Below are 26,104 nucleotides of genomic sequence, written 5' to 3'. Positions count from 1 at the left end.
CGGGCCCGCCTCTAAAGGAGATCGGATGGCATTCTACCTTAGCTTCGCCAGGGCGGACCCCCTGGACGGGAAGAGGCAGCCGCGCCTTCGCCCTCCTTCAGCGGCCACCGCAGGCAGGCATCCGCCAATACGGTAATTGGCTGCGTCGCCTCTCGTAAAATTACGAGAGGAACGGATGGTCACCACGTGACCCGGGGCCGGGCAAAAGGGAAGAACGGGAGTTGGGAGAGGAAATTCTCGCGAGAATTCCACCAGGCAACGGCGCAGCAAGATGGCGGCGCCGGAGACGGAGGTGGTAGCGGCCGCAGGGCCGGGGGCCGGCCTCGAACAGGTAGCAGCTGCGGGGCTCTTCTGTTTATTTTTTTCCTTAAGGGTGTCCCCTCTTGGCGGCCTCCCTTCCCCGCGGTGCGATCGTCCCAGGCCTCCCCTTCCTCTTGCCCCCGGGGTACTTTCCCTTCTGCCCCCGCCCCTCCCTTCCCTGGGATCACCTGACAGCCTCCTCTGGCCTCCATTAGTCCCCACGCCCCGTCCCCTCCCCACGCCCCTCATCTCCCCTCATTCAGTATCACAGCTCTTACAGTCGGGCTTCCTTCCCCAAACCCTTGGTCTCTGACCTGGCGCCCCTCCAGGGGGGCTGGGACTACAACTCCCAGAATCCCCAGCCCCGTGCGACCATTCCCGTGCCTGTAGGGGCTTCTGGGAGCGGTAGTCCCAACGTCTCCAGAAGAGGGGCAGGTCAGAAAAGAGTCCCTTAGCGCTTTTCAGGGTCAGGCGTCTTGGTGGGGAGAAAAACAGCATTCCCCCCATTTTAGCCTGTTGGGAAGCTCAGCAGCTCAGTGAGGGAAAGGGGGTGGCAGGTATAAACCAGGCTGCATCGGAACAGGTGTCCTAACTGCCCGGGGGGTGAGCTGGGTCAGCCGGATCCAAATGATTTCATCTGCGTCGGTTGTCCCTTTCAAGGAACTCAGGGTGCTACATATGTCTGTATTTGTTCAATTTAGTTACTAACCTTTTTTTTTATACCGCTCACCTCCCAGCAATTCTGGGCCATTCACAGAGAGAAACGCACAGAACAATAAAATAATACAGCAATAAAAAACAAGCAAACGGTGGCCGAAACTGGGCCCCAACCAAGCAAACCCACATTACTCAGAAGGGGGCTTCAGACCTCTCACTACCTCAGGGTTATTCTCACAATGGCCGTGGATGATAGGATGCTGAAGAATTGTTGGGCCAGGACTCTTTATGGAGCTTAAGGGCCAAGTGGGGATTTGGGTAACCATGATACGCCGTGAATCAAGTGAGTGTTCTGCCTCCTCTTTCATCCGCTGTAAAGCAAAGGACCACCTTCCATCTGATACTCTCCGCTCTGGATAGTCAACTTCCTCTTCCCACCTGATTTTTATTGAATTGCTTCTGCTTCTTTTTTTTCCTCATGGAGACAGAACTATGTCCTATCATTTTTCTGTTTGCTCATTTGCCCCACTGGTTTCATGGGTGTAGTCCTCTGTTTCTCTGCCCCGCCTTTTAGATTTCTCCCAGTTTAGTGTTTGAAGTGTCTTCCCCTGCTCTGTCATGGTACTGCCGTAGCTGCTTACCCTTAGCATCATTTGCTACTTCTCTTCCTCTTCCACCAGGACAAAAAGATTACTGGTGTTTATTTTCTTCAACATCTCCTTCTCTAGAACCTGTTTTGCTTATCTTCCTTTTTTCTCTTGTGGAGAACTGACCTCCACCCTCCCTGCTAGGTGCTGTTCTCCCCCCCCCATGGGCAAATGCCCATTCTGCCTTCTTCCTTTTCCAGCATATTTTACTTCGTAGTTTCCTCCATTGGGAAATACCACAAAGCCTGAATTGTTTTTTCCTCTGCCGGATGAATGATCCGGTTCTTTGTAAAGCTTCCTGCTCTTGCAAAGTTTCCTGCCCTGTAAACTATCACCTGGAACCTGGTTTATATGAAAAAAAATAATCTCTTCCCATTGTCACATGATTTCTGAAAACATGGCAAGCATCCTGCCCCCAAACGGGGCTTATTCTGAATTTTTTAAAAAATTAATCCTTTCTGAACTTGTTAGTAGAAATGAAAGGCCCTGGCTTCTCCTAGTAAATGTTCATCATTGTCAGCATTGGCCATTCTTGAACTGTGTACCAGGGCACACTAGTATGTGGTGAGAAACAAATAGGATAGTAAAAAGCTGCTGTTAAACAAAAGCCCCCGTTCATAGAGGATGTTGTCTGCCCTGAGCGGCTTGATTCAGTGCTCTGTCCTTATTTCCACTCACCCTTCTCTGGAGAGGGTAATTCTGTTCTGCCTCAATGGTGGGTATTATTGAATCATTGTGCTGGGCCTGGTGCGGCAGTGAGGTCTCCGCGCTGCATCTCTGGATGAGTTATTTCTTAAGCCTCGCCTCTCTTTAAAATGAAGCATTTCAGAAGAACATCACTCCAGTTCAGGCAGTCTCCTCTACAGGTGGAAAATTACTACTCTAATGTCTAGAAAAGCCATTGATTCCGGGGGTGGGGCTGTATCCAGGAGGAGTGCTCTGTAGTTAACAATATTTAGTCAACAGGGCTCCGAATCCTGCTGGTGCTGGCTGTTTCAGACAGGATAAGGGCAGGGAATTACCCTTCCACACCTGTGTTCTGCACCCTTTGATGGGAAACTGCTCTTTGATTGCCTGTCATCCATGTCTTTAAGAGTGGTGCATTTCACCATGGCTTGGGATTCCCCTGGCACATTTATTACCTGGATGCTCGCATGCTACTTCTCCTTTATTCTCCTTATCACTTTCTCTGTTTTCATTTAATATTCTCATGTAGAAATCGGGTGGCGCCTCTTCTGTTTTCAGATTAAGAATCATAGCATTTTGAAATAAACCCTACCCTTTATTTAAAATCAAGCCTTTCTAATAAACATTCAGTCCAGACAGAAGCTTAATTTCCCCTCTGTAATGGACTCCGGATGATGGAATATAAGATTTGAGAAAGGGTTGAATCTATATGTGGTGATTTTTGACCTTCAACATACTCCATAAATAAATTCAAATATTACTTTTGTTTTTCCTTTTTCTTCGTTGACTTAGTATACCTCTGGGAGGTTGGGAGGTTTTCTGTAGCTACAAACAGATAATATAATTTAGGCAAATGTGCAAATAGTATTGTTCAACATTCGTAAAACCATGAAAAATAAATGGTTTATCTGATTCCTAAATAAAATTAAGTACTTGGATCCCCCACAAACATACTACTGGTGCAATTGCACCTACAAGCACACCATTGAAAACTACTAATTTCCAGGCCAATCTGATACTTTTTGGGGTGAAATATTCCGGTCTAGTAAATTAGCTAGTCCTTCAGCATTAGAAAGACAAATTTAAGACCCCAGTTACTTAGTTAATTGAAGACCTGATGTTACTAGCCACTTAGGAGCAAGTTGCCTATAGACATTGATTATGGGTGGATGATTACAATGAGATATGGTCATCCTTTACTGAAACGGTTACATAAAGCTTCAAAATTTTATATATATTTAAAATATCATTGAGAAGTCCTTATGTGTGTAATATTGTTGCTGTTGTTGCATAACTTCCTGATAAGCTTAGTAACTTATTAAAGCATACAGGTCAAAGGTGGGGCTAATTGGACAACTTTCACCATTTGAGATTAGTATACAGTAGTAGAATCAAACTGTTTAATATTTGATAGTAAGACCGGAGCCAAGTTTTAAAGTTATATTTAGGAGGATGAATATATAGACAAAGGATCTCACCAAACTGGGTGGCTGAGAATGGAATGCCAAATGAGGTTCATCTGAAAAAGTGCTGTGAGGTTCCCAAAGGAATAACATTCCAATTTCACACCAACATATAGGGGATGAAATGGTTTGATTATCCTAGTAGAGAACTTCTAGTCATGCATAATTTTATGTACCTCTGTTTTGGAGTTAGATTATAATAAAAGCCATGCAATGTGTTTGAATAACTTAATGAAAGCTTCGGTAGCATGTGCTTGAACTGAAAAGCAAATTTGCCAACCGGTGAACCTAAATCTAATAAAGCAATAACAAAATGCAATGTTAAATGTTGGCTTAGCATTTCATTTATTGAATGCTGTATCTGCTTTTATGTGCCCCCGGCCCAGAAGGATAATATAATGATTGGTTGCCTTTTTCTGTTCTTTTTGAAAATGGCTACAAAATCATTAAAGGTTCTTTATGGGGAAAAAGGCTGACATTTCTGTGGCTTTTATTTTTTATTTAGAAAGAAAACATAGCTAGGAAGGGGAGGTTTACTATGAAAACCCTGATAATGTGGATATCCTCTCTCTCCCCCATAAAATCAGTTCAAGATAGATTGGTAGCAATTCTGGAAAAGTAAAAGTGCATCTTCATATAGCCCATATCTTATGGAACCCACTGCCATAAGAAGGGTGATTAGAAAATGCATGGAATATAGACACTGGTAGACTTCTCATCCCAGGTAGCTATATCAAACTTTTAGATTGTCAAAGAATAAACAAAAAAGATGCACTTTTATAATTTACTTCTGGGCAAGCCTGGATTCATCTGTTTGAAAATTGTATTGTTGAAGGCTTTCACGGCCGGCATACGATGGCTGGTGTGGGTCTTCCGGGCTGTGTGGCCGTGTTCTTGAAGTTTTGTTTCCTAACGTTTCGCCAGCACCTGTGACCGGCATCTTCAGAGTGCAGGAACACAGACAGGAGCAGTTCTCTCTGTGCCCAGGGTGATGTGACCCTTTTGTGGGTATTTGGGGGGGGGAAGGGGGGGATGGGGGGTGTTGGGTTACTGAGTGGCTGCTTGTTTTGGTGTCAGCATCTGTGTGTATCTTCCTGGGGATTAGGCAGGGTTTTTTCTTCTATTGAATACCCACAAAAGGGTCACCTCACCCTGGGCACAGAGAGAACTGCTCCTGTCTGTGCTCCTGCACTCTGAAGATGCCGGTCACAGGTGCTGGCGAAACGTTAGGAAACAAAACTTCAAGAACACGGCCACACAGCCCGGAAGACCCACATCAGCCATTGTTTGAAAATTGTTGCTCAAAACAGAACATTGAACTAGATGATCCAGCCAGTCTCTGCTTACACTGGGATGGGCAACTGCAACCCCATCACTGACTCAGATTGCTGAAAATAGGGGGGAGCACATGATAACTGGTATAAGCTGACATATACCCCATGATCCCTAACCTCTGACTATGCTTGCTGTAGACTGTAGGAATTAAGGTCCAGCATCTGAGGGAAAAAGTTGGAGAAGACCTCCCTGAGTTTGGGACTAGCACACATTGCCCAGAAGCTCCAGAGCTAGGAAATCTCATTTATTGTGATAAATAGCTTTATTGATACCTGTGTACTTTTTCTCCCCTGCTTCTAAAGCAAGTGACAAGCAATGGAACTGCAGGGGGTGGCGAAGGGGTTGTTGAAACTCAGCAACAGAACCAGCCCCAACAACAAGCTCCAAATGCCTGGCAGATCATCAAAGGAGTCTTATTCAGGTAAAATTTCAGTTCTTCTGGATCTACCTTCTTGTCTTCATGGTGTGTATTATGCATGATAGAAGGGTGAGTTTGTCCTGCGAGCTTTGGTCTTAAATGGCCTGATCAAGATGTCTGTGTTGTAGGTCATGTTTCTGTGTTGTATGAAAACAGCATTAGCCTCTCTATCAGATCTAGGAAAATAACAGCATTTCTGAAGGGCTTGAATGTATGAAAGTATATTGAAAATAGTTCTTACAACATTCATATCTCCTTTTTGTTGGTGGATGAGGAACAAGTGGCTTGTCCAGGGCGACCAAAAAGACGTCTTGCAGAGGCAAAATGTGAGCAAGGAGTTTCCCTTTGATTCAGTGTTTCTCAACCTTGGCAATTTTAAGACATGTAGACTTCAACTCCCAGAATTCCCCAGCCAAGTTGCCAAGGTTGAGAAACACTGCTTTGGTTGCTAGCATAGTCTTTTAGCTACTGTGCTCAGTGGCCAAGTTGAGGTCTGTTTTTCGTTTTGCATCTCAGCAACTGTTTGTGAAGCCTAAGCATCATAGCCATTGCTCCCCAACCCCAGGCCTGGTGTTTAATCTTTGATACCTAAAATGATGCTGTCCTAGATGCAGAGAGTTCTGGGGCCTGAAATATAGCTGTGCAAGAAGCACTTTTGTGACAAAGTCTCTTTAGTAAAGCATTAAATTGCCTGGCCACTTGACAATGCATACCTTTCAGTGTCACTTCTGTATCTTTTACTGCTTCTCAGAGTCTTGGCAATGTTTTCCAGGGCAGAGAGATCATAAGACTTTGAATTCTTACACTAGAGCAGCCTTCCCCAATCTGAATACTCTCCAGGTATGTGGACTTCAGATCTCAGAATTCTTAGCCCATGACCATGCTGGCTGGAGGATTCTGGGAGTTGGAGTCTGCATGGTGACATGCTAAAAATTCTAAGATCTGAAGCCCGCCTACATGAAAACCGCTGTATTGCAGAAGGCTGCACTGAAGTGGTGCCTAAAATGTTGGTTGGATTCTTGACAGCTTGCTTTAGAGACAGGAGGTGATTGTGGTTAAGAGGGAGAGGTTGTGTCTTTGGCTTCTGCATCGTAGGTGAGTGACCAATTAGGGAGAAGTCCCCAAACGCTGAAATGAAAGAGATAAACTTGTGTTATCCTCTTGAGCGATCAAAAGCTCCAGTAGTTTTAGAATGTTTAGCCCTGGGGGGGGGTGATAATATTTGTTGACAGATTCAAGGGTGTGAGAAAGGAACTCTAGAAGGCTCCAGCTCTTTCATGGTGCATCACATAGTTCTCTGATGAAATAGGACTCTGTTATACTCTAATGATTATAAAGTTTTGATATTTCACATTGCATTGGCTTTGGTGTCCATATCAAATTTTGGATAAACGTGATGCACTGTAGATTAGAACAGAATAATCTGGAAGATCCACATAAGTACTTCAGTATCATACAATGTGCCTCCTTTTCTCACCTCCCTTCTTTCTGGAATCCATTCCAAAGACATTTCCATTCTTTTCTGGTATAAGTGTGCCAGGTGGGTTATAGTAGATATGCATATCATTTTCATTGCATTCATTGCATTGCGTTGCTCAGGCCAAGAAAGTGACTTAAAACTACCAGTGGCTAAACTTTGGTGTCTCTTCCTCTTTGCGAAAGGCTTCTCCCTTTCTATGATCTCCTGAGAGTGACATTATTATTATGTGGGAAGACTTCCTTGCAGGGCATCCCAGAGTCCATGTGCTGCTGATGGGGCTTCTTTTGTCTGGGAGGAGAAAGTGAACTAGAACAGTGTTTCCAACTTGGCAACTTTCAGATGCATAGACTTCAACTCCCAGAATTCTGGGAGTTCACGTTCATACATCTTAAAGTGCTGGCTGAGGAATTCTGGGAGTTGAAGTCCACCCATCTTACAAGTTGCCAAGTTTGAGAAACTAGAGCAACCCGGAGGCTGAACCAGCTTCCTTCTCCAAGTTTGGGAGCAACTTGCAGACCATGCAAAGGTTGGGTACAGCTAGAATTGTGCCTTCTTGGAGAGAGGATTGCTACCCTGGCTTTTTCTTGTCGCAGCAGCCCGCTTTGCTGTCTGTCTTAAGCAGACTGTGTCGCCATTTCCTTATCTGGATGAACTGTTTATATGTGCTCAATGTCTTTTTTAAAAATTCGTTTTAATTTGTTTTACCATGCCTAGATGGCTTCCTTCCTTTTCTGTCCACCTTAGATGAGAATGCAATGTTATATAGGTATTAACTATTGGAATATAACATGAAACGCATATGGTGCCTGCAGAAAAAAGGGGACAGAAGGATGAGTTTTTGAGGTGTAACGGTAGGGTGCAATTTTACGTCCTTGGAAGTGAATATTTCCATCTCAGTGAGGCTTACTCCAAAGCAAGGAAAGGCCTTCAGAGGTGGACAAGATATACGTGTCAGTGTACTGCATTGAATCCTTGGTGGGATTTTTTACTTTAGCTCATGGATTTGGAGCCAGCCAACCTAAAAAATTCTCTTCAAAAAATTTAGTCTGTTACGTGTGCCTTTCAGATGTACCCAGCTTTTGAGGACAAGGGTTGAGCTTTTTCAGGTTTGTATATTTCGTCCTGGCGGTTGCCACCCCAATCGGGCTTGTGGTTTTTCCATTTCCTACAGAGGGTACAGAACTTGAAATGTGAGAGAGAAGTTACAACTGCTGCTGAGTCTGTTATTATGGACAGCAAAGTATTGGGCTAGTGGTGGTCCCTGGCAGGATGAAACCTACCTTGATTGGGTAGGATGAACAGAATTGCATAACACCATTCCAGAGACAAGTATCAACTGCTTCCTTACATAAAAGTCAGTGTTCAGCCAGCACAATCCATTCTAGTGCAATGAAATCTTTGAAAACCAAGGTGACCCAGTGGGAAAGAACCAAAATTTTGTTTCCAAAGCCTTTATTAAAGTTATTGCTTAAGATACTAGATTGCATCCTAGAGCTAAATCAGCAATACGTTTTGGAACTTGCGGAGTGCCAGCCATGCATTAAATTTCAGAATGATTAAACTGTTAAATATTTTAAGGTATAAATGCAAATCAGATTGGAGCAAAGCCAACATCCAAGTGTTCTTCCCCTAATATGTATAAATGCTGCATTACAAATCATGAGTTTGCAAAGAATGCTCTGATTTGGCAAGGGTTCCTTTCTCATTGCTTAAATGGATCCGGAGGATCACTTTGAAGTTAAAATAATAATTCATCTTACATTAAATTGAAAATTTTCCAGAATGTTGTGGCCCACTTTAATAGGGAGGATGAGAGGAAATCATTAAATAGAATATATATATGTATACACACACCCACTAAATATATATATACACTTCATTAAATAGAATACACACACACACATTCACATTCTTTTAGTTTAGATTAACCAGTTGTTTAAAAGCTCCCCTGATATGTTGGCAACCAAAGAAAGCACGTTTCTAAACCAATCCATATGTATTCCTGGTTCTTTTCCTCATACATGTCTCATTTGCAGCTTAAAAAGAAACTTTAAAAACCATTAAAAAACAAAAAAAGCTTTCCTCCCAGTTCTCATTTACCAAGGAAAAATAAGCCTTTACAAATCTTAAAGTTAATTAGCTAGAGCTTATTTGCTTATTTTCAACTGTATTAAAACTGCAGATATTATTATTAGATTTTCCTGCTGCCTTTTCAGAAAAAGTTCACAAGGTTAAAGCAGCATACATAAAAATAAATACAAGTATCGTTAATGTCTTGCAAGAACTTCATAAGGGTATTTCTGGGAGAGAACCTGAAGAAGGTACGTTGCTTTTTTAATATGAATTTGAAGTATGAAATACCAGCCTCTGTTTAGATGAAGTAACCAAGACAGCTTTCTTGTTCATCCGATTGACAAAGCTGGCAACACACCGGCCCTCCTTGGTTTTCAAGTTTCGCTGATGACTCATGAAGCGGCAGAAACTGATATACAACTCTGCGGTTTTGTCTTTCCAGTTTGTTGATTATCTTCAGCCCTAATTTTAAACATGTGAGGTTGTTAATGCAAGGAACAGCAGTGTGGATATTTGCAAGATGGGGCAAGCAGGCAAGTGGTTGGAAACTCAGCGCAGGCAGTCCTAGCTTACCGACCACTCATTCAATGACCATTCGAAGTTGTGACCACGCTGAATGAGGGGGACTTAGAACTGGTCCTCAACATTCCGGTCGTCACAGTACCTCCACTGTCATGGGATCACAATTCAGGCACTTGGCAACTGGCTTGCACTTACGATGGTTGCAGCGTCCTGTGGTCATGTGATTGCCATTTGCAGTATTCTCTGCCGGCTTCCCACAAGCAAAGGCAATGGGAACGCCGGCAGGAAAGGTTGCAAGTCGCTCTGGTAAGTCCCCCCCGGCCATCCTGCACTCACACCCCACCACGCCATCATCCCAGCTTTCCTGTGATTGTGCACAGCCTGTGCCAGGCCTCCTAAGCCCTCCCCCAACTCACACACAGCCTGTGCTGGCCCTTCAAGGGTCTCCCCACCTCCCCTCCAGCACCCCTGCGCTCCTTACCTGGGACTCCCACCGCTTCCCACTTAACGACCAGCACATCCTTGGGTTGCGACAGCAACCAGGACTACCAGGATTGTCATTTAGCAATGTGGTCACATGACATCGCACTTTACGACCACATCATTTAGCACAGTGTTTCTCAACCTTGGCCACTTGAAGATGTGTGGACTTCAACTCCCAGAATTCCCCAGCCATGGAATTCTGGGAGTTGAAATCCACACATCTTCAAGTGGCCAAGGTTGAGAAACACTGGTTTAGCAACCAGAATCCCAGTCCCAATTGCCGCCGTAACCCGAGGACTACCTGTATGTGGTTTGACCCAGGTCCTAAGATCCTGCATTCTGCCTCCTTTATCCGACCAAAAGTTTCTCTGCGGCAGGACTATCCTGCATTCGCTGAGGGAAGTAATTATTACCCTTAGTAATGATAATTTACTGGGCTGCTTGCAACTTCAAATGCTGAGCCAGTAATTTCCAGAGCTGATCTGATGGCAGTTTGAAGAAACAGCAGCTTAGCCTTTTAGTTCTAAATGCTTTGGGAATGGAGCGTTACCCTAGCGCCTGGGTTTGCGCTGAACCCTGGGCCAGAATTTTTTAACTTTTTTTTCCTTTTTTTAGTAACTGTTATGGTTCAAACATGCTAAGTCATAACGGGGTTGCAAATTGGCTGCATGAGTGCATTTCATGCGTCGCTTCTGTATGCATTCAGTTTTAATCTGCTCGATGACAAAGGCTTTCTGCAAGTTGCATGCTAATAATAGAATCGGAATGAACTCCAAGGCAAGACGCAAACTATAAATTATTTTAAAATTACTACTTTGCGCAGTGCGTTAATATTCTTCATAAATCCGGGTTGAAGTCCTACAGGCTGCCCCTTTGGTGTAAAAAATGGCAAAAGCTACAGGCTGCAAGGCCCAATATTGCCCTTATACAGCACTTTCAGTTTTCTGATGGTATCTCTCCTCCTGTTTACTCAGAGGATACTGCCAAAGATGTCCTAGCCCAGAAATGATTGACAGTCAGAGAACAAGGTGTTGAGTATAGAAGATTATACTGAGGGATGGACCTTCCATTGAAATGGGGAGTGGGTAGAAACAATATTCATTTAATACTGTTAAGAATATTGATCTGGAAAGAGAACTAAGATGCGTATATTTACCATCTCTCTCCCTCACTTGTTTTGGCCAAGGGGATCCCTCTTTTACAGTCCCTCGGCTAGGGTGTGGTGTGAGTGTGAGAGAAAGACCAACTCTGCCCATTAGCAACACTTGGCATTCACGTAGTAAAATGTTGAGCACAGTCCCCATAACAACCCTCTGAGGTAGGCTGGACTTATCCTTGCAGTGGAGGTGAAGGGATATGAATTATGTGATTGTTCGCTTGTGTTTTAATTGTGTACGCCACTGAGAGTCACATGCAAGTGAGATGGGCGGCTATATAAATTCAATTAAATAAATATATAGATAATCAGCTTATCAAAGTTGTACATACGGTGCATTTCTGGAAGAGGCCAAATTTGAATTCAGGATCCTTTGGTTCAAAAAGTAATTTCTCAGTCACTATACGTTACTGGTCAGCCTCTGATTTTCAAAATACTTTTCTTTGCCTCTTGACTGAACTGTCTTGATTAAATTTGGGCTGTGGTGCTGAGGGCGTGATAGAATTCCTCCACAGGCCACGTCCTTGTCATTCAAAAGGATTGGTACCATTTTCTACTATAATAGAAGCTGGCAGATGTAGAACACAGAACAGTTCCAGTAAATTGCCTATCCCCTGCTGGTTGCTAGAATTCTTGCAAAGAGCTCTTGTGCAATCTCATAATTCATTTATCTTTTAACTTATTCATAAACAAGCGTAATGATTGTGTAATAGAGATCTGTAAAACTGTAACTTAGCTGTTATGGTTCTAGTTAAGGGGTGGAGATTTTTTTTTTTCCATCCTAAAAGCTGCAAGGCTATACTAGTGCCATCACCAGAAGGAAGGGTAGAAATGCTTGATGTTTCCAGGGGTGCTTTTCTTTAAGAAAAATAGGTAATGTCAGTCCCTGCAGAGACTCCATACGTATATTATCCACGCTTGACGGTTTTAAAGGGCCCAAACCACACCATCAAACCTTTGCATTTGGCTATTGAATTACCACAGTGTAATTAAGAGGCTGGGGTTGCACGTGGAAGGAGGATTGAACTTGTGGAGGGGAGCAAGGAGGAGTGTGAAGTACTTAACATTACATAGTCTTGCAGCAAATGGATGAGCGCGCAGAAGACATTTAGCCATAGATGTATGGAATAACTGGCATATTAAGATAGCAGGGATTGGGTCAAAATACAGCATTTCTGCTTAGTGTTGTTGCTAAGATGTAGGGACAGAATCCTTGAATGGGGTGTGTGTGTGTGAGAGAGAGAGAGAGTTTTAGTCCTTGATGCGTGCCATTCCTTATTTGGGCAGAAATCAAGGGGCATATGCTCAGGGAGATGGCTAGTACAAAGGTCTAAACCTCTGCAAGTGATCCTTCCTTCTTAAGGTTTCATCTTGCCTGCCTGCCTCTGCCATTTGTGGCCCATTTCCATTCTGCCATGGTCTCGGTAGAAGGTCCTGGCGCTTTCTTGGCCACCCGAACAAATAGGGAAAGAGGGTTCTCCTCTTTTGTGCTTTTGGGTGCAGCCAGAAGAAATGGCATTAGCCATCCCACAGCTGAGGGCTTTGGGGGACAAGGACATCTCTCTCCTTTAGATCTAGTCATCTCCAAGCCATATATGTGGACTGGCCCACCTGCAGATGTTGACTTTAAAAAGGTTGGATTAAAGTTGCGGCATGACGTTGCGGGGGGAACTAATGGACATGCAATGGGTAGTTGATGGACCTTCTCTCCAGCATGTGAGGCCACAACAGCCTTCCCCAAACCCTGTCTCTTCTAGACGTATTGCACTATTGTACCCTTAATTCCCCAGAGTGCCACCAAAGGTAGTGCTGTGTAGGACTTTACAGGAATTGAGGTCCAGCATCTCTGGAGAGCTGCAGAACGTGGCGATGCTTCAGTAGAGCCTCGGTTTCCTCTTATATACTCCGCAGGTAGTTCCCTTTGCCTCAGCGTGCTGTGGTATAAGTGGAGGAACCCCTGCCGTTATTTCTTCTCATGGGAGGTAGCGTTAGCGGCGTGAATCTTACTGCTACTTCACCCCAACTCTTCAGTCAAGAATATAGCGCTTACTAATAAAAGAGTCGCCCACGTAATGCCCCACCAGGTTTATGATGTTTGATTAAAGTTTTATCTTCTGAGAATGTCTTTGTCCAATGAGAACTTCTCTGGAATTTCCCTATGTGGCCGCTGCCTCTAGAAGGCATGAATTCTCAATTTTTTTTTTCTCTCCCATCATCCAGAATCTTTATCATCTGGGCCATCAGTAGTTGGTTTCGTCGTGGGCCAGCACCACAGGATCCATCCACCCCTGGCGGGGCACCCAGGGCACCAAGCCGCAATCTCTTCCCTAAAGACACTTTAATGGTAAGGATGGCAGAATCTGGGGTCAGCTGGTCCCAAGATTTTCCAAGGGCTTAAGTCAGATTTTGACTCTTCGGTGGAAAAGTGAGCGATCAAGCTCCTTCTCTGCCTGCAAAACTGAAATTCTCTGCCCAGGTGATTCAAATTCTGTCCCAAGATGAGAGAGAATTCTGTTTCTGGTGTTATATGATGCAAGACAAATGGGTTTATCTTGTTTTATGTACTGTAATGTCTTCTCCCATTTTTACTCTTCTTCGTATTTTGTTTTGGCTATTAGATAATATTGAAATCCTAGCAGACATTGCACACACCTTCTCAGCATGTCTTTGCAGTTGTAAGCATTTGAAATGTACTTGTTTTCTGGAATAGAAACAGTAAAGGTGATTGATATACGCTCTACTGAATTACACATTTTTCTGAAATCCCAAGGAATTGCAATCAACACACAGCCTTCCTTATTCCAAATAGAATAAGTGGGTCTATCTGCCCTGGAATAGAATTCTTCCAAGAATTTTGGATTCCCTGTCCTGAATCTCCTTTCTTTTCCCTTGCAGGATCTTCATGTCTACATATCAGAACATGAGCACTTTACTGATTTCAACGCAACTTCAGCATTGTTTTGGGAACAGCGAGATCTAGTCTACGGAGATTGGACAAGCGGAGAGAATTCAGATGGCTGCTATGAACATTACACTGAGTTGGAAATTCCTGAGGTGTGTGAACAGATGCCACTGTTGGCCTGTCCTCTCTTCATTTCTGCATGGACAAGGCTACTTGTGACAGGTGGACTTTTCTCTCTGCTCCGAATGCTCCACGTATAGTTTTTCACAGCCCGGGGGAGCATATCGCAAAATGCAAAAATGGAGCTAAAATGTTGGGATCCACTCCTGGATCTGATCTGGGGCCACAAAAAGAATTGCTGGCAGGCCATATGTGCGTCTAGGTCAGTGTTTTTCAACCTGGGCCACTTTAAGTTGTGTGGACTTCAACTCCCAGAATTCCCCAGCCAGCATTCTGGGAGTTGAAGTCCATCTTAAAGTAGCCCAGGTTGAAAAACACTGTCCTAGGTCATGCTTTTTGTATTCTTACTCTGATCGATGCCCACTTTTCTTTGTTACTTTCTCTGTCTTGGCAAGAGACTGGAGACTAGTTTGACAATACCCTAAAAGGTGGACCTGTTGAAAAGCACCAGTTGCCAGAGTTCTCTGTGCAAGGAAATCATGGTTCATTGAACAGTAATATTTCTGATTTCAGCCCTGTTGCAGTGTCTTGGGCAGTTGGCATCATAGCCTCCTCCAGAAGTGAAAAATCGCAGAACAGACCCGAGATTGCAATTCCCTTACAAGATGAGAAAGCAGAAGCGGGTTGGTCTGCAGGAAGCTTTCTCTCCTTTATTTTTAACCTAAGTGTTTGGATAAAGCCATGAGTGACCAAAGGGGAAGAAGACATTAAAATGAAAGGAAGGGCCTTTTGTTTGACATTTTAAAGTCCTTGGTTCTTAGCATGGTTGGGAATGAGTCATACCAGCCAGTTCCAGGAGCAGGTGGTGGCAGTTGGGCTTTTTCACAACTCCCATCTCTTCTTCTCATTCTCTCCTTGATAGTTTGGTTACCAAATGGGTGGGGGCACTCAGCATGCTGGAGGATGTGCAAGCTATGTTTATAACGCACGCGTGTGATTTCAGAGCGTCCAACACAACGGTTCCATTTATATCCACGTGTACTTTACGAAAAGTGGGTTCCATCCTGACCCCAAACAGAAGAATCTGTACAGGCGGCTTGCCACAGTTCACACATCTCGAAGTAAGCTTTGGTTCAAAGTGTTTTTTCCTTTAACTGAGAGCTCAGTGTCAGCAGTTAGGGGAGTTGATTTCTATGCTGGATAGGGTTCCCCGAGATATATAGAGCATGGGCCCCATTTAATCCTTTCTGTGACTTCCCTCTTGCCATAACATTGGCATTCCTGCCAGAAGTCACTGGGCTATCAACAGGAGCTTTAGTGCTATAAGAAAGTAGCCAGGGGTCTGATTCATGCACCTTCACAAGTCATGTGTTGTTGAATAAGCCACCAAGCCATAAGGCACAGCTGATAGACTGCAGGGAATGGATCCATGTAGTGCCCCGAGTGAAACAAAGCGCACTGTGAGCCCGCTTTGTATTTTGCGCAACAGATGTGTCTCCATTTGGTGAACATGGTGATGTTTTTTCAGGAACCACACTTTGCTGATCTGTGGGATGGCCAAATGTTGGGGAATTATAACTAATGACTCATTAGTATGCACTCACTGTGTTTATGAGTGGCTCTTCCTCCTCCAGAACCCCATAACAGGAGACAAATGGATGTCTCTTCTCTACCCCCTTTGTTTACAAAATGACACATGGCTTCAACGTATGTCGACCAGCAGGTCTGTGGGACCCTTTACAAAGCTAGGAAGGAAGAAGCTCGGCCAAATTTTGGTCAGCTGTTGGATTAGCATCTTTGGAAAAAGTTGTGGGGAGAAACGCCCCTGGTTTTTGACAAATCAGCTTGTGGACCAGTACCATCAGAGAAGGAAAGAGGGCAATAGCTGTATCCAGCAGAAGATACCAGCGTTGTGCAGGAACAGGAAAGAGATTGGCCATCTGTCAACCCAATTTTTTTTTTTTTATATTCACCATTTGCAAAATCTGGCTGCAATTAGTAGTTGGCATACTCTGACACATGCAGATGTCTTGTTCCATTCCGTGCTTTGAATTAATTGTGCATATTAAATATGCTTGTCAAGATTGTTCCAAGGATGAAGAACGCAGCTTGGCCTCTGGTCTCCCCACAGCAGAAGTAGCCAAGAGTTGTGATCTTGCACACTTGTGGGAGTAGAAGAGCACCATAGGGACGGTTTTATCCCCACTGCCTTGTTAAGAGAAGAGGGTTGGTCTGCCATTTTCCAACACTTTTTGAAACATTTGTTGAGCATAAGTAATTCGTATTGGAACAAGATGCCTATAGGCCTGAAGTCCTCATGTTTTGAATTTACCTCCTGTCTGACTTGACTTGCTATAGAATTGATTTTACATTACCCTCCTTTCTGTGTGTGTGTTTTTTTTTTGCAGTGATCAATAAGTACAAACGTAGACGCTTCCAGAAAACCAAGAACTTACTAACCGGGGAAACTGAAGCAGATCCTGAAATGATAAAAGTAATATGACCTCTCTGATCATTTCGCCTCCTCTGGTTTCCCCCTCAAGGTCCCAATTTTTCCAATCGTGGTAGGAATAGCCCTGCCCCCGGCCTGCCCTCTTCTGTCCCCCATCATTCAGCTTTACAGCCTCCAGCTCCCTGAAGGAGTTGGGCGTCTGCAAAAAGGACATTGGCAAGTGGTCAATATACTTAACGTGCTGAAACTGTTTCTTTGTTCCGTTTAGTTCTTTGCCTCGCTGTGTGCTGAAACCTTCCCCTCCAGCCTCTCTCTTCTGAAGAGCAGGAGGCTGGGTAGGATTCCACAGACTGTTCTCTCTTATTTTTAGAACTGGAAGAGAACGGGAGGTGGGAGGAAACAAAATAATTTGAACCACTCCATGCTCCCTCCCCTTTTAGTTTAATAAAATACATGTAGTCCTCGACTTATGACCACAATCGGGACCAGAACTTCTATCACTAAGTGATGCAGTCATTAAGTAAGTTACGCCCAACTGTATGACCTTTTTTGCCGCGGTCATTAAGCGAATCCAGCCTCCCCCATTGGTTTTGCTTGTCAGAAGCCCGCTGGGAAGGTTGCAAAGAGTGATCGTGTGGCTCTGGGACGCTGCAACCGTCGTAAATACGTGCCAATTGCCAAGTGCCTGAATTTTGATCATGTGACTGCGGGGACCCTGCAACAGTTATAAGTGCAAAGACCAGTTGTAAGTCACTTTTTCCAGCACCATTGTAATTTCAAATGGTCATTAAACGAATGCTCGTAAGTCGAAGACTACCTGTAGAGTTTTATTTAACTTTTAAACTGGGAAAACAGCTCTTTGCAAATGGTGGTTTTGTGCTTAGTGCTAGAGGAGGGCCCTTTTGGGAAGGTAGGTGAGCCCGGTTGTGGCCCTGTAGCATCTGGCCACCATTGGAAGCAAGAAGCAAGGTTAGATGGAGCTTTTCTCTTATGCTTGTGAGATCTGAAAAAAAAAGGGGAGGAAAACCTGAGCTGTTTCTGACTCCTTGCCAAAGTTCTGGTTGTGTGAAAGTGAGACTGAGAGAGAGAATTACGCTTTGTTCATACAGTTGGAGTCCCACCTGTGTATTTCACCTGAAAAAAGCATTGGGGCCTTTCCCAGCACATCTGGGAAACGCCCTACATGAGTCTAGCTGGGCCTGTGGTCACATCTGTTGGGTTTTCTTGCAAGCTGGCACGTTCTAGCTAAATTAAACGTTGAAAGCCTCTTTCTGGAATCTCCAATGGTGGTTTGAAACATAGCAGCAAAAGGAAAAGAATAGTCCTGCTGACAGCAGAGACTCAGAGTGGCTTGAAAACGTGCAGTGGAAATTCCCTGGCCACATTCACCATTCCGTCCTGCACAGGCAGATTGTATTCTTTGGTTTAATTCAGACTGAGGGAGGCAATCTGTATGTACCATTGGCACATTTTGAGATTTCTGTCCCCGTCAGCCTTAGGCAGTGTTTCTATTTTATGATGTATTTTTCTCATTTATATTCTACCAGAATCCAAAGGCTCCTGGCAGGTTACAACCATAAATACTGTAAAGCCATGCAGGTAAAAGCCACAATTTAAAAAAAAAAAAAAAAAAAAGGCAAGACTTGTCACAGGGGCAAGGGCTGATAAAAAATTGTAGTGCCCACCCCACTTCAGATTTACAAGTCCCGAATCCTATTGACTGTATGAGCTGTCAGCCAGCGGAACAGGCTGCCACATGATATGGTGAGTGCTTCACTAGAGATCTTCCTTCGGAGGCTCGGTGGTCAGCCTCTGCTGGAGGTTGTCAGAGACCCGCTAGTGTGTCCCAATCTGATCTAGGGTTGGACTAGGTGACCTTTCCAGGTCTATGATTCTGGGATCTCCCTGCATGCCCTGCGTGGGAGAGATGCTAAGGTTGATGAAACTGTCACTCATTCTGAAACCACTGGACATGCGAACAGGCTGCAGTCAATCAAACGGATGACTGAAATATTTCTGCAAGCCCAAAGGATACAGCTCCAGAAGAACCTGCCTGCATTGTCTTCCACTGATTAGTTGCTTTTCTCTTGCCTGGAGGTGTCGTTCTGCTTAGTGGGGTTGACTCCCCAACCAGGGAAGTTGGCAGGATATAATAACAATTAGAACAGCTTTCTCCAACTGGACACCCTCCTTGTGGGAGTTCAGCTCCCCAGATTCCCCATCAAGCTGAGCCTCTGCTAAGCATTGGAGCTGGCATCCATGCATCTGGAGGGTGCCCAGGTTGGAGATGCCTGGGTTAGTGTTAAGCTAAGATGATGGGGATCTAATCTCCTAATCCTTGCTTAGCCAGAATGAATTTGGGCCAGTTGCTGCATCTCACCCAGCTGTTTGGACCATTCAGAAGTAAGAGGTAGGGAGGCGTGTGGGAAGCAGACTGGGCATTTCTGAAACGTCCTAAGTTATCATCCTTTCATATTCTGAAAGTCAGCCCTCTGGGTTGTAGAAGTAGTATGTGTCTCCCAATTCCATTCATTCGAACGTCTTGGGAAGTGTTCCTTTTGCTCATCTCCCTCAGTATACATCTCTCGGGATATTCAGGCTGCAAGTTTCAGAATTCCTTTCTAGCTCATAGGGAATTCTCAGCATCCCAGGCCCCAACGCAATGGGAGGGTGTCTGATTGAGAAAAAGTGGCTGTAAGTTTTCCAAAGCAATTCTTGACTTTGTTTCCCTTGAATGAAAACAATGGCTCCCCTCCCAAAGCATTTTTTTTAAATTGAACCCAGTCAAATTTAGCTCTTGGATGGCTACTAAGGATTCTCAAACATCCTCCTCTCTTTTTTCTCCCCCCAAAAGAAACATTACTCAGGATTCATGCTTTTCTTTCAGAGAGCTGAAGATTACGGCCCTGTGGAGGTGATCTCGCACTGGCACCCAAACCTCACCATCAATATTGTGGATGACCACACTCCGTGGGTGAAGGGCAGCGTTCCTCCCCCTCTGGATCAATGTAAGGCTTCAAATAATTCTGAACATATGGAGTTGCTCTGGCAGTAGGGTACGCTGGCAGGTCAGGCTTACCTTTCTCTACTGCACTTGGACAATCAAATGGTTGGATTATCCTTTTGTATGCTTGGAACTACTTATGAGTGGAGTATGTGCTCTGCAGCTTCCCCTTGATATCTTTGCTTAGCACCTATCCAGTCCTATGCATCATGGTTTATAAAGCAGCAGTACAGGTAGTTCTTGGGTTATGACAGCAATTGGGATCAGGAACTCCGTCGCAAAGCAATGCAGTTCTAAAGCGTGACATCATGTGATTGTGTCACTTAGCGACGGCAATTCCAGCAGCCCTGGTTGCTATCATTAAACGAGAACCATGTGGGTCATTAAACAAGGGCCTCACATGATCGCAACGTCTGACTTCCTGCTGGCTTTCCCACTGACTTTGCTTGTGGCCAGCAGGGAACGTCAGAAATCAATCATGTGACTGTGGGGATGCTGTGACAGCCGGAACTCGGGAGCCATTCTAAGTCCCCCTCGTTCAGCGCCACTGTAACTTTGAACTGTCGCTGGACGAACGATCATAACCCAAGGACTACCTGTATAAGCTAAAACACCAGACCAGACGTCCAAGCAGCATTTAAGACCTGTGAAAAGTCCTTGTCTCAGCGAAAATATATTTCACAAGTTAAAGAATCATCTCCCTCGCACAGCCAACTTTCAATCCATAACATTTCAGTTACTGCAAGATAGAACTCCAGTGGCCCCCATATGTGTATTTTATTTTTTTATTTATTATTTTTTATAAATAACTCAAGGCGGCAAACATACCTAATACTCCTTCCTCATCCTATTTTCCCCACCACAACAACCCTGTGAGGTGGGTTGGGCTGAGAGAGAGGGATTGGCCCAAAGTCACCCAGCCGGCTTTCATGCCTCAGGTGGGACTGGAACTCACTGTCTCCCGGTTTCTAGCCTCCACCACTAGACGAAACTGGCTCTCTTTTAGCGGAACACCTAAGCTGAAATGAAAGTCAATGTTGGAAGTTCAAGGATGGCTGCTGTTTTGAGGGAGACCATCTTTGCTTCCATCTACCTTCACCCCCCTCCCCCAAAGGTAAAATTTGTCTGGATTCCTGTTGCAAATGCCTTTTATTGCTCTCCGAGAAAGGCTCCCAATGTTTGGTGTCTGTATTTTTGGGAATGCTTGCTGTGGTAAGAGCAGAGACAGGAGGGCATCCAAGAAGCATCTTGTTAAATGTGGTGCCTTTGCTTATCAAATTCAGGCCTAAAGATTCCTCCGGCAGTTAAAATGTCTCACAGGTTTGACAGCCCTTGCGAATGTCAGAACTCAGGTTCTTAGAATAAGGTTTGGATGTGCAAATCTGCCCTCCGAGTAGTTTTCTGGACAGGTGGGAAGGAAGGAATCCTGCAAGTGGCTGATGGGACACAAAGTGCCCTGATTCCTGTCCTTCCTAAGATCCAGGGTGCCGAACTTAGACTGTTTCCTGTCAGGCTCCATTGTGCCTCGGCCATATCTTGGTCTAGATAAGCTCTGTTTACCCTTGGCTTGTTTCCTTGCAGATGTGAAATTTGATGCAGTGAGTGGTGACTACTACCCCATCCTTTACTTCAATGATTACTGGAATTTGCAAAAGGACTACTTCCCTATTAATGAGACCGTGGAACGGTTGCCCTTCCGCCTTTCCTACTGCCCACTTTCGCTCTGGCGATGGCAGCTCTACGCTGCCCAAAGTAGCAAGTCCCCTTGGAACTTCCTTGGGGAGGACTTGTACGAACAGTCAGATGAGGAGCAAGACTCCGTGAAGGTGAGTGTGGGGAAGATGACCCCCTTAATCCTGGGGAAGCCCCAGGCTGTTGATTCCTGAAGTGCGTCTAAAACGGGGAGGACTAGAACCCTTGTATGGAAAAGATGTATAGAAAGGTTCAGAAATTGTGGGGGGAAAAATCAAAACTAGGACAGGATACTGTCACCGGGCTTGGGCATCTGGGTGTGCGTCTGAGTCCATGCAATAGTCCTGCTGACTTGTGTAGGGGTTTTTACCTTGGCTGCATTCTTTGTACATGTACGCTGTTGTTTCTCACATTGTCTCACAGCCCTTTGCTTTATTTTTATTCTAGGTTGCTTTGTTAGAAACAAATCCTTACCTGTTGGCTCTGACTATTGTTGTTTCCATCGTGCACAGCATTTTTGAGTTCCTTGCTTTCAAGAACGGTAGGTTTCAAAGTCTTGGAGAATCTCTCCTTCCCTCCCTTTTCCCTGCCTTGATTCATGCCTAAAAGCAGGATCTCTCCTGGATCTTCTTCCCAAGGCTGGGTTGAATGTGCACTGCTGTGTGTTGCCAATTCTGACCAAGTGCAACCTTGAGAGGCATACGGCTGTTCTACTGGTCCGGCGTTTCTCAACCTCAGCCGCTTTAACATGTGTGGACTTCAACTCCCAGAATTCCTCAGCCAGCCATGCTGGCTAGGGAATTCTGGGAGTTGAAGTCCACACATCTTCAGGTAGCCAAGGTTGAGAAACACTGTTCTAGTCAAAAGAGCCTTGTCTGTATCATCAGGTGAAGAGGGTGGGGATTCCTTCCTCTTCCAACCTCCATGTGTCCTCCTCTTCCTTGGTAGATATTCAGTTCTGGAACAGCAGGCAGTCTCTGGAGGGCCTCTCCGTCCGGTCGGTGTTCTTTGGGGTCTTCCAGTCCCTCGTGGTCCTCCTCTACATCCTGGACAACGAAACGAACTTTGTGGTGCAAGTCAGCGTGTTCATTGGGCTCCTCATTGATCTCTGGAAGATCACAAAAGTGATGGATGTCCGGGTAAGGGGAGGGCATGTAACTTGGTGAAGATTTGAGCCCTATTCAGACCTTACAGAAAATGTTGTAAGACAGCCTTTCTCAGCCCTTCCCAGGTTGCATTTCACCCTTTGCCTCCCTTACCAGCCCATCCAGGGAGTACGATGGTTGGGGATGATGGGAATTGTAGCCTCAGTGCACTTGGGAGGGGGTTGTGGGAAAGGAAAGCTGTGGTGAACCAGTCTGATGCCTCCGAATCTAGCCCTCCCTTCATTCTCTTCTGTCCTGAACAGCTGGATCGAGAGAACAAAATCGCTGGGATTTTTCCACGCTTAACATTCAAAGACAAATCGACATACATCGAATCTTCTACCAAAATCTATGATGATGTAAGTTCAAGGCCTCTCAGGTGCAGACACCTCCCAGATATTCGAGGATAGATAGTTCTTTCCCACTGGGACAATCAGCAGAAGGTGGTTCTTCCATCTGACTTCAGTGGCTCTAAGAAAGAGGTAGAGGTACTGGATCCTGTCGATCAGTGACTCCAGTGAAGGTTGATCCATGCAGCTCACTGAGAAGTACTTGGGTGGCCCTGGGCGGTTCCCCTCTTCCAAGTTCCTAGCGTGCTTGGCGTTTTCCAGCCTGCACTCAGTGTCCGTTTGCCTCCACAGATGGCCTTCCGGTATCTCTCCTGGATCCTGTTCCCACTGCTGGGTTGTTACGCCGTCTATAGTCTCCTCTACATGGAACACAAGGGCTGGTATTCCTGGATCTTGAGTATGCTGTATGGTTTCCTGCTGACCTTTGGTGAGTTAGCAGGATGTGTCCCCTAACAGCTTCCCCTCTAAGCCAGAGGAGCCTGGCTTCCCACCTGCCGGTCCTTCAAGGTGGTCCAGATCAGGAAACAGACTCCACAAGAAGACTAGAACTAAGCTTTATTGAGAGTGGTTCTGTTGCAGAGTCTTGCAAGTCTGGTTGTATTTCCCCTTCCTACCTCTCATACCCCAGGGAGGAGCCAGCTGAGTCTCTTCCTTATACCATCTCCTTTCCCAGGGCTCGAAGCACATTTCTGCCCTCTTTGTTTCTGCAACAGCTTCTGAATATTTCCCTCAGGGCCACCTCCATGGCTCTCTACACCACCCAGAAATGCCCTTCCTAGCCCAAGAACTATCACAGTTCTCTTTGTTTCTTGCTTTCTTAAGCTGGGTTCTTTCTAGCCCCAGAAATGGTATTTGAGAATAGCCAAGAGGAACCCTAATCCTGCCTGGATTCCCTGGGTTGTTGTGGTTCCAGGAGCCCCTCCGAAGTTGCCCCCCCAACTGTATTTTGTAATGGTAGAGAGCTGAAGGTTATGAAATATACAGAAACAGGCATACTAACAGCTTTTCGTTGAAATTTTAATTAGATTTACATGGAATTGAAATCAAACTTAGTTTTGGTCCAGACTCCACTGATGTTTTAGAAATGCACACTCCCCCAGGGTAGCTTTCAAAAGCCTGGTGTAGCTCTTAGCATGCCTGCTACACAGATTCAAACCCCACATTGCGCGTGCACTTAAAATAGCAAGTACAGTCAATCCGCCATGAAATATTATGTAAAGAATGTGAAAATGAGGCAGAACGCACATCAGGAAAAAAACAGATTTGCAGTTAGGTTTCGGACAACAGTTTGCCCAGGTACAAAATAACCGATTGTTTGCCAGCCAGTGGGTCAGAGTTGGATGGGTGTTTTGTCCTGATAGTGCTGGTCTGTGTCGCCATCCAGGCTTCATCACCATGACACCTCAACTGTTCATCAACTACAAGCTGAAGTCGGTTGCTCACCTTCCCTGGAGGATGCTCACCTACAAAGCCCTCAACACCTTCATTGACGACCTCTTTGCTTTCGTCATCAAGATGCCCATGATGTACAGGATAGGCTGCCTTCGAGACGGTAATGGCTCCTATCTTGATCTGCCGTTCCTCCCCTGCCCCGCGTAACCGCAGCAATCAGTTAGCCTCCCTCTCCCGGGGCTGCCTCCTTGCCCTGGCACCTGGAAACCAGGGTGGACTTCAACACCCATAATCCCTAGGGGCCATCAAGAGTGTTAGCTTGGGAAAAGCCGGATCAAGGCCCAAGGGGCAAGAAGCTGTAAATCGGTGTTTCTCAAACTTGGCACTTTAAGACCTGTGGACTTCAACTCCCAGAATTCCCCAGCCAGCATTTTGAGAAACACTGCTTTAAATCCTCTCCTCCTTGCCCAACTCTGGTTTATGGTTACATTTGCTCTCTCCTTCTCCCCCAGATGTCGTTTTCTTCATTTACCTCTACCAGCGGTGGATCTACCGGGTGGATCCAACCCGCGTCAATGAATTTGGAATCAGTGGGGAGGACCCAGCAGGGAGGACAACGACGACGACGCAGAGTATAGCTCAGCCGGACGGTACCCCTGCAGTGCTGGCCAGCAGTGCACCGGGGGCTCAAGCAGAGGGTCCCGCCAACGGTGCTGCCCAGGCAGCGACAGAGAGAGGAGCTGGAGGCACGCCCGCCACCGACTCAGGGGGCTCGCCAGACCCCATCCCCGAAGCCCTCCCTTTAAAAACGGCAGAGGAGAAGAAGAAAGATTAACCTGCTCTTTTATTTTTTGAAATCCCTAACTTGACACTCTCACTGTTGGATAATGGACAGAAAGCGAACGGGCAGGGGCTGGGCGGGGGCAGAGTTGCTTTGGGCCTTCCGGGTCCCAAGCTCTTTATTTTATATTCCAGTAAACTTCTGGGGGCAGGCAGGAGGGGGAGGATGAGCGGCGAGGAGACCTCTTGAAATGTGGCAGTGAAGGGTGACCTGTTGTATTCATGGCGAGAGAAACCTCACCCCACCCCACCCCACCCCACCCCTCCCCTCTGTAGATCTCTCTGTTTAAAGCAAAACTCCAAACCAGTAATCATTGTGACCTCCATTCCATTGTGCGGGTATTTAGGACATTTGTCGTTCGGGAGTTTTTCCTGCCAGTTGTGTCTCCGTTTCATAAAGAGAGCTGATGCTAAGAACAAAGCCACATTCGCAAAGAATACCGTTTCTCATCATTGCATCCCAGGAAGGACGATGGATTTAATAAATTCATGTGGGTGTTTATGTTAAAAAACCAACCAACCAACCAACCCCTTTTGTCTTCCTCCTGTTTCTTCTCAGCAGGATTTGGGGTAAGGACTTTCAGGGTGCGGCTCCGTGGGTATATTTTGCAGTAGTCTGGATCTTTGGAAGAATGGCAGAATATCTGCGGGGGAGGTATTGAAATCAGTGTTGCTTAAATGCTCAGCGTTTCTAGCCGTGGGGGGCTGGGGGTCCTTTCACCCCAAAGACGAAAGTTTGTTGGTGTGTAGAGTTGTACGTAGTGTTTCTCAATCTCAGCAACTTTAAGATGCATGGACTCCAACTCCCAGCATGGTGGCTGGGGAATTCTGGGAGTTGAAGTCCATACATGCTGACTGGGGAATTGAAGGCCACGCATGCTGGCTGGGGAATTCTGGGGGTTGAAATCCACAAGTCTTGCTGAGGTTGAGAAACACTGCTCTGAACGTACCGAGGCATTCTTGCTGGGGTGGTGAAGCGCAGACTT

At 45.4% G+C, this 26,104-nt stretch overlaps 1 protein-coding gene across 1 annotated transcript; it reads left to right on the top strand.

The window, feature by feature from the left end:
- Positions 1-198: 198 nt before the first annotated feature.
- CLPTM1 (CLPTM1 regulator of GABA type A receptor forward trafficking) lies at positions 199-25,648 on the top strand. The gene is made up of 14 exons (XM_007421495.4): positions 199-331; positions 5,392-5,510; positions 13,442-13,565; positions 14,117-14,275; positions 15,247-15,364; positions 16,652-16,737; positions 19,583-19,703; positions 21,281-21,525; positions 21,839-21,932; positions 22,340-22,530; positions 22,800-22,895; positions 23,178-23,313; positions 24,271-24,438; positions 24,791-25,648. The coding sequence occupies exons 1-14, from the start codon at positions 272-274 to the stop codon at positions 25,111-25,113; spliced, it is 2,040 nt and encodes a 679-aa protein (XP_007421557.1). The 5' UTR covers positions 199-271; the 3' UTR covers positions 25,114-25,648.
- Positions 25,649-26,104: the final 456 nt, after the last annotated feature.

Source organism: Python bivittatus, unplaced genomic scaffold, assembly GCF_059951505.1.
Source record: "Python bivittatus isolate LINGU-HERP-01145 unplaced genomic scaffold, Pbiv_v1 ctg000310_np1212, whole genome shotgun sequence".
NCBI classification, from domain to species: Eukaryota; Metazoa; Chordata; class Lepidosauria; order Squamata; family Pythonidae; genus Python; species Python bivittatus.
The sequence above is the reverse complement of the archived record's forward strand: the minus strand, read 5'-3'. Positions and strand labels throughout refer to the sequence as shown.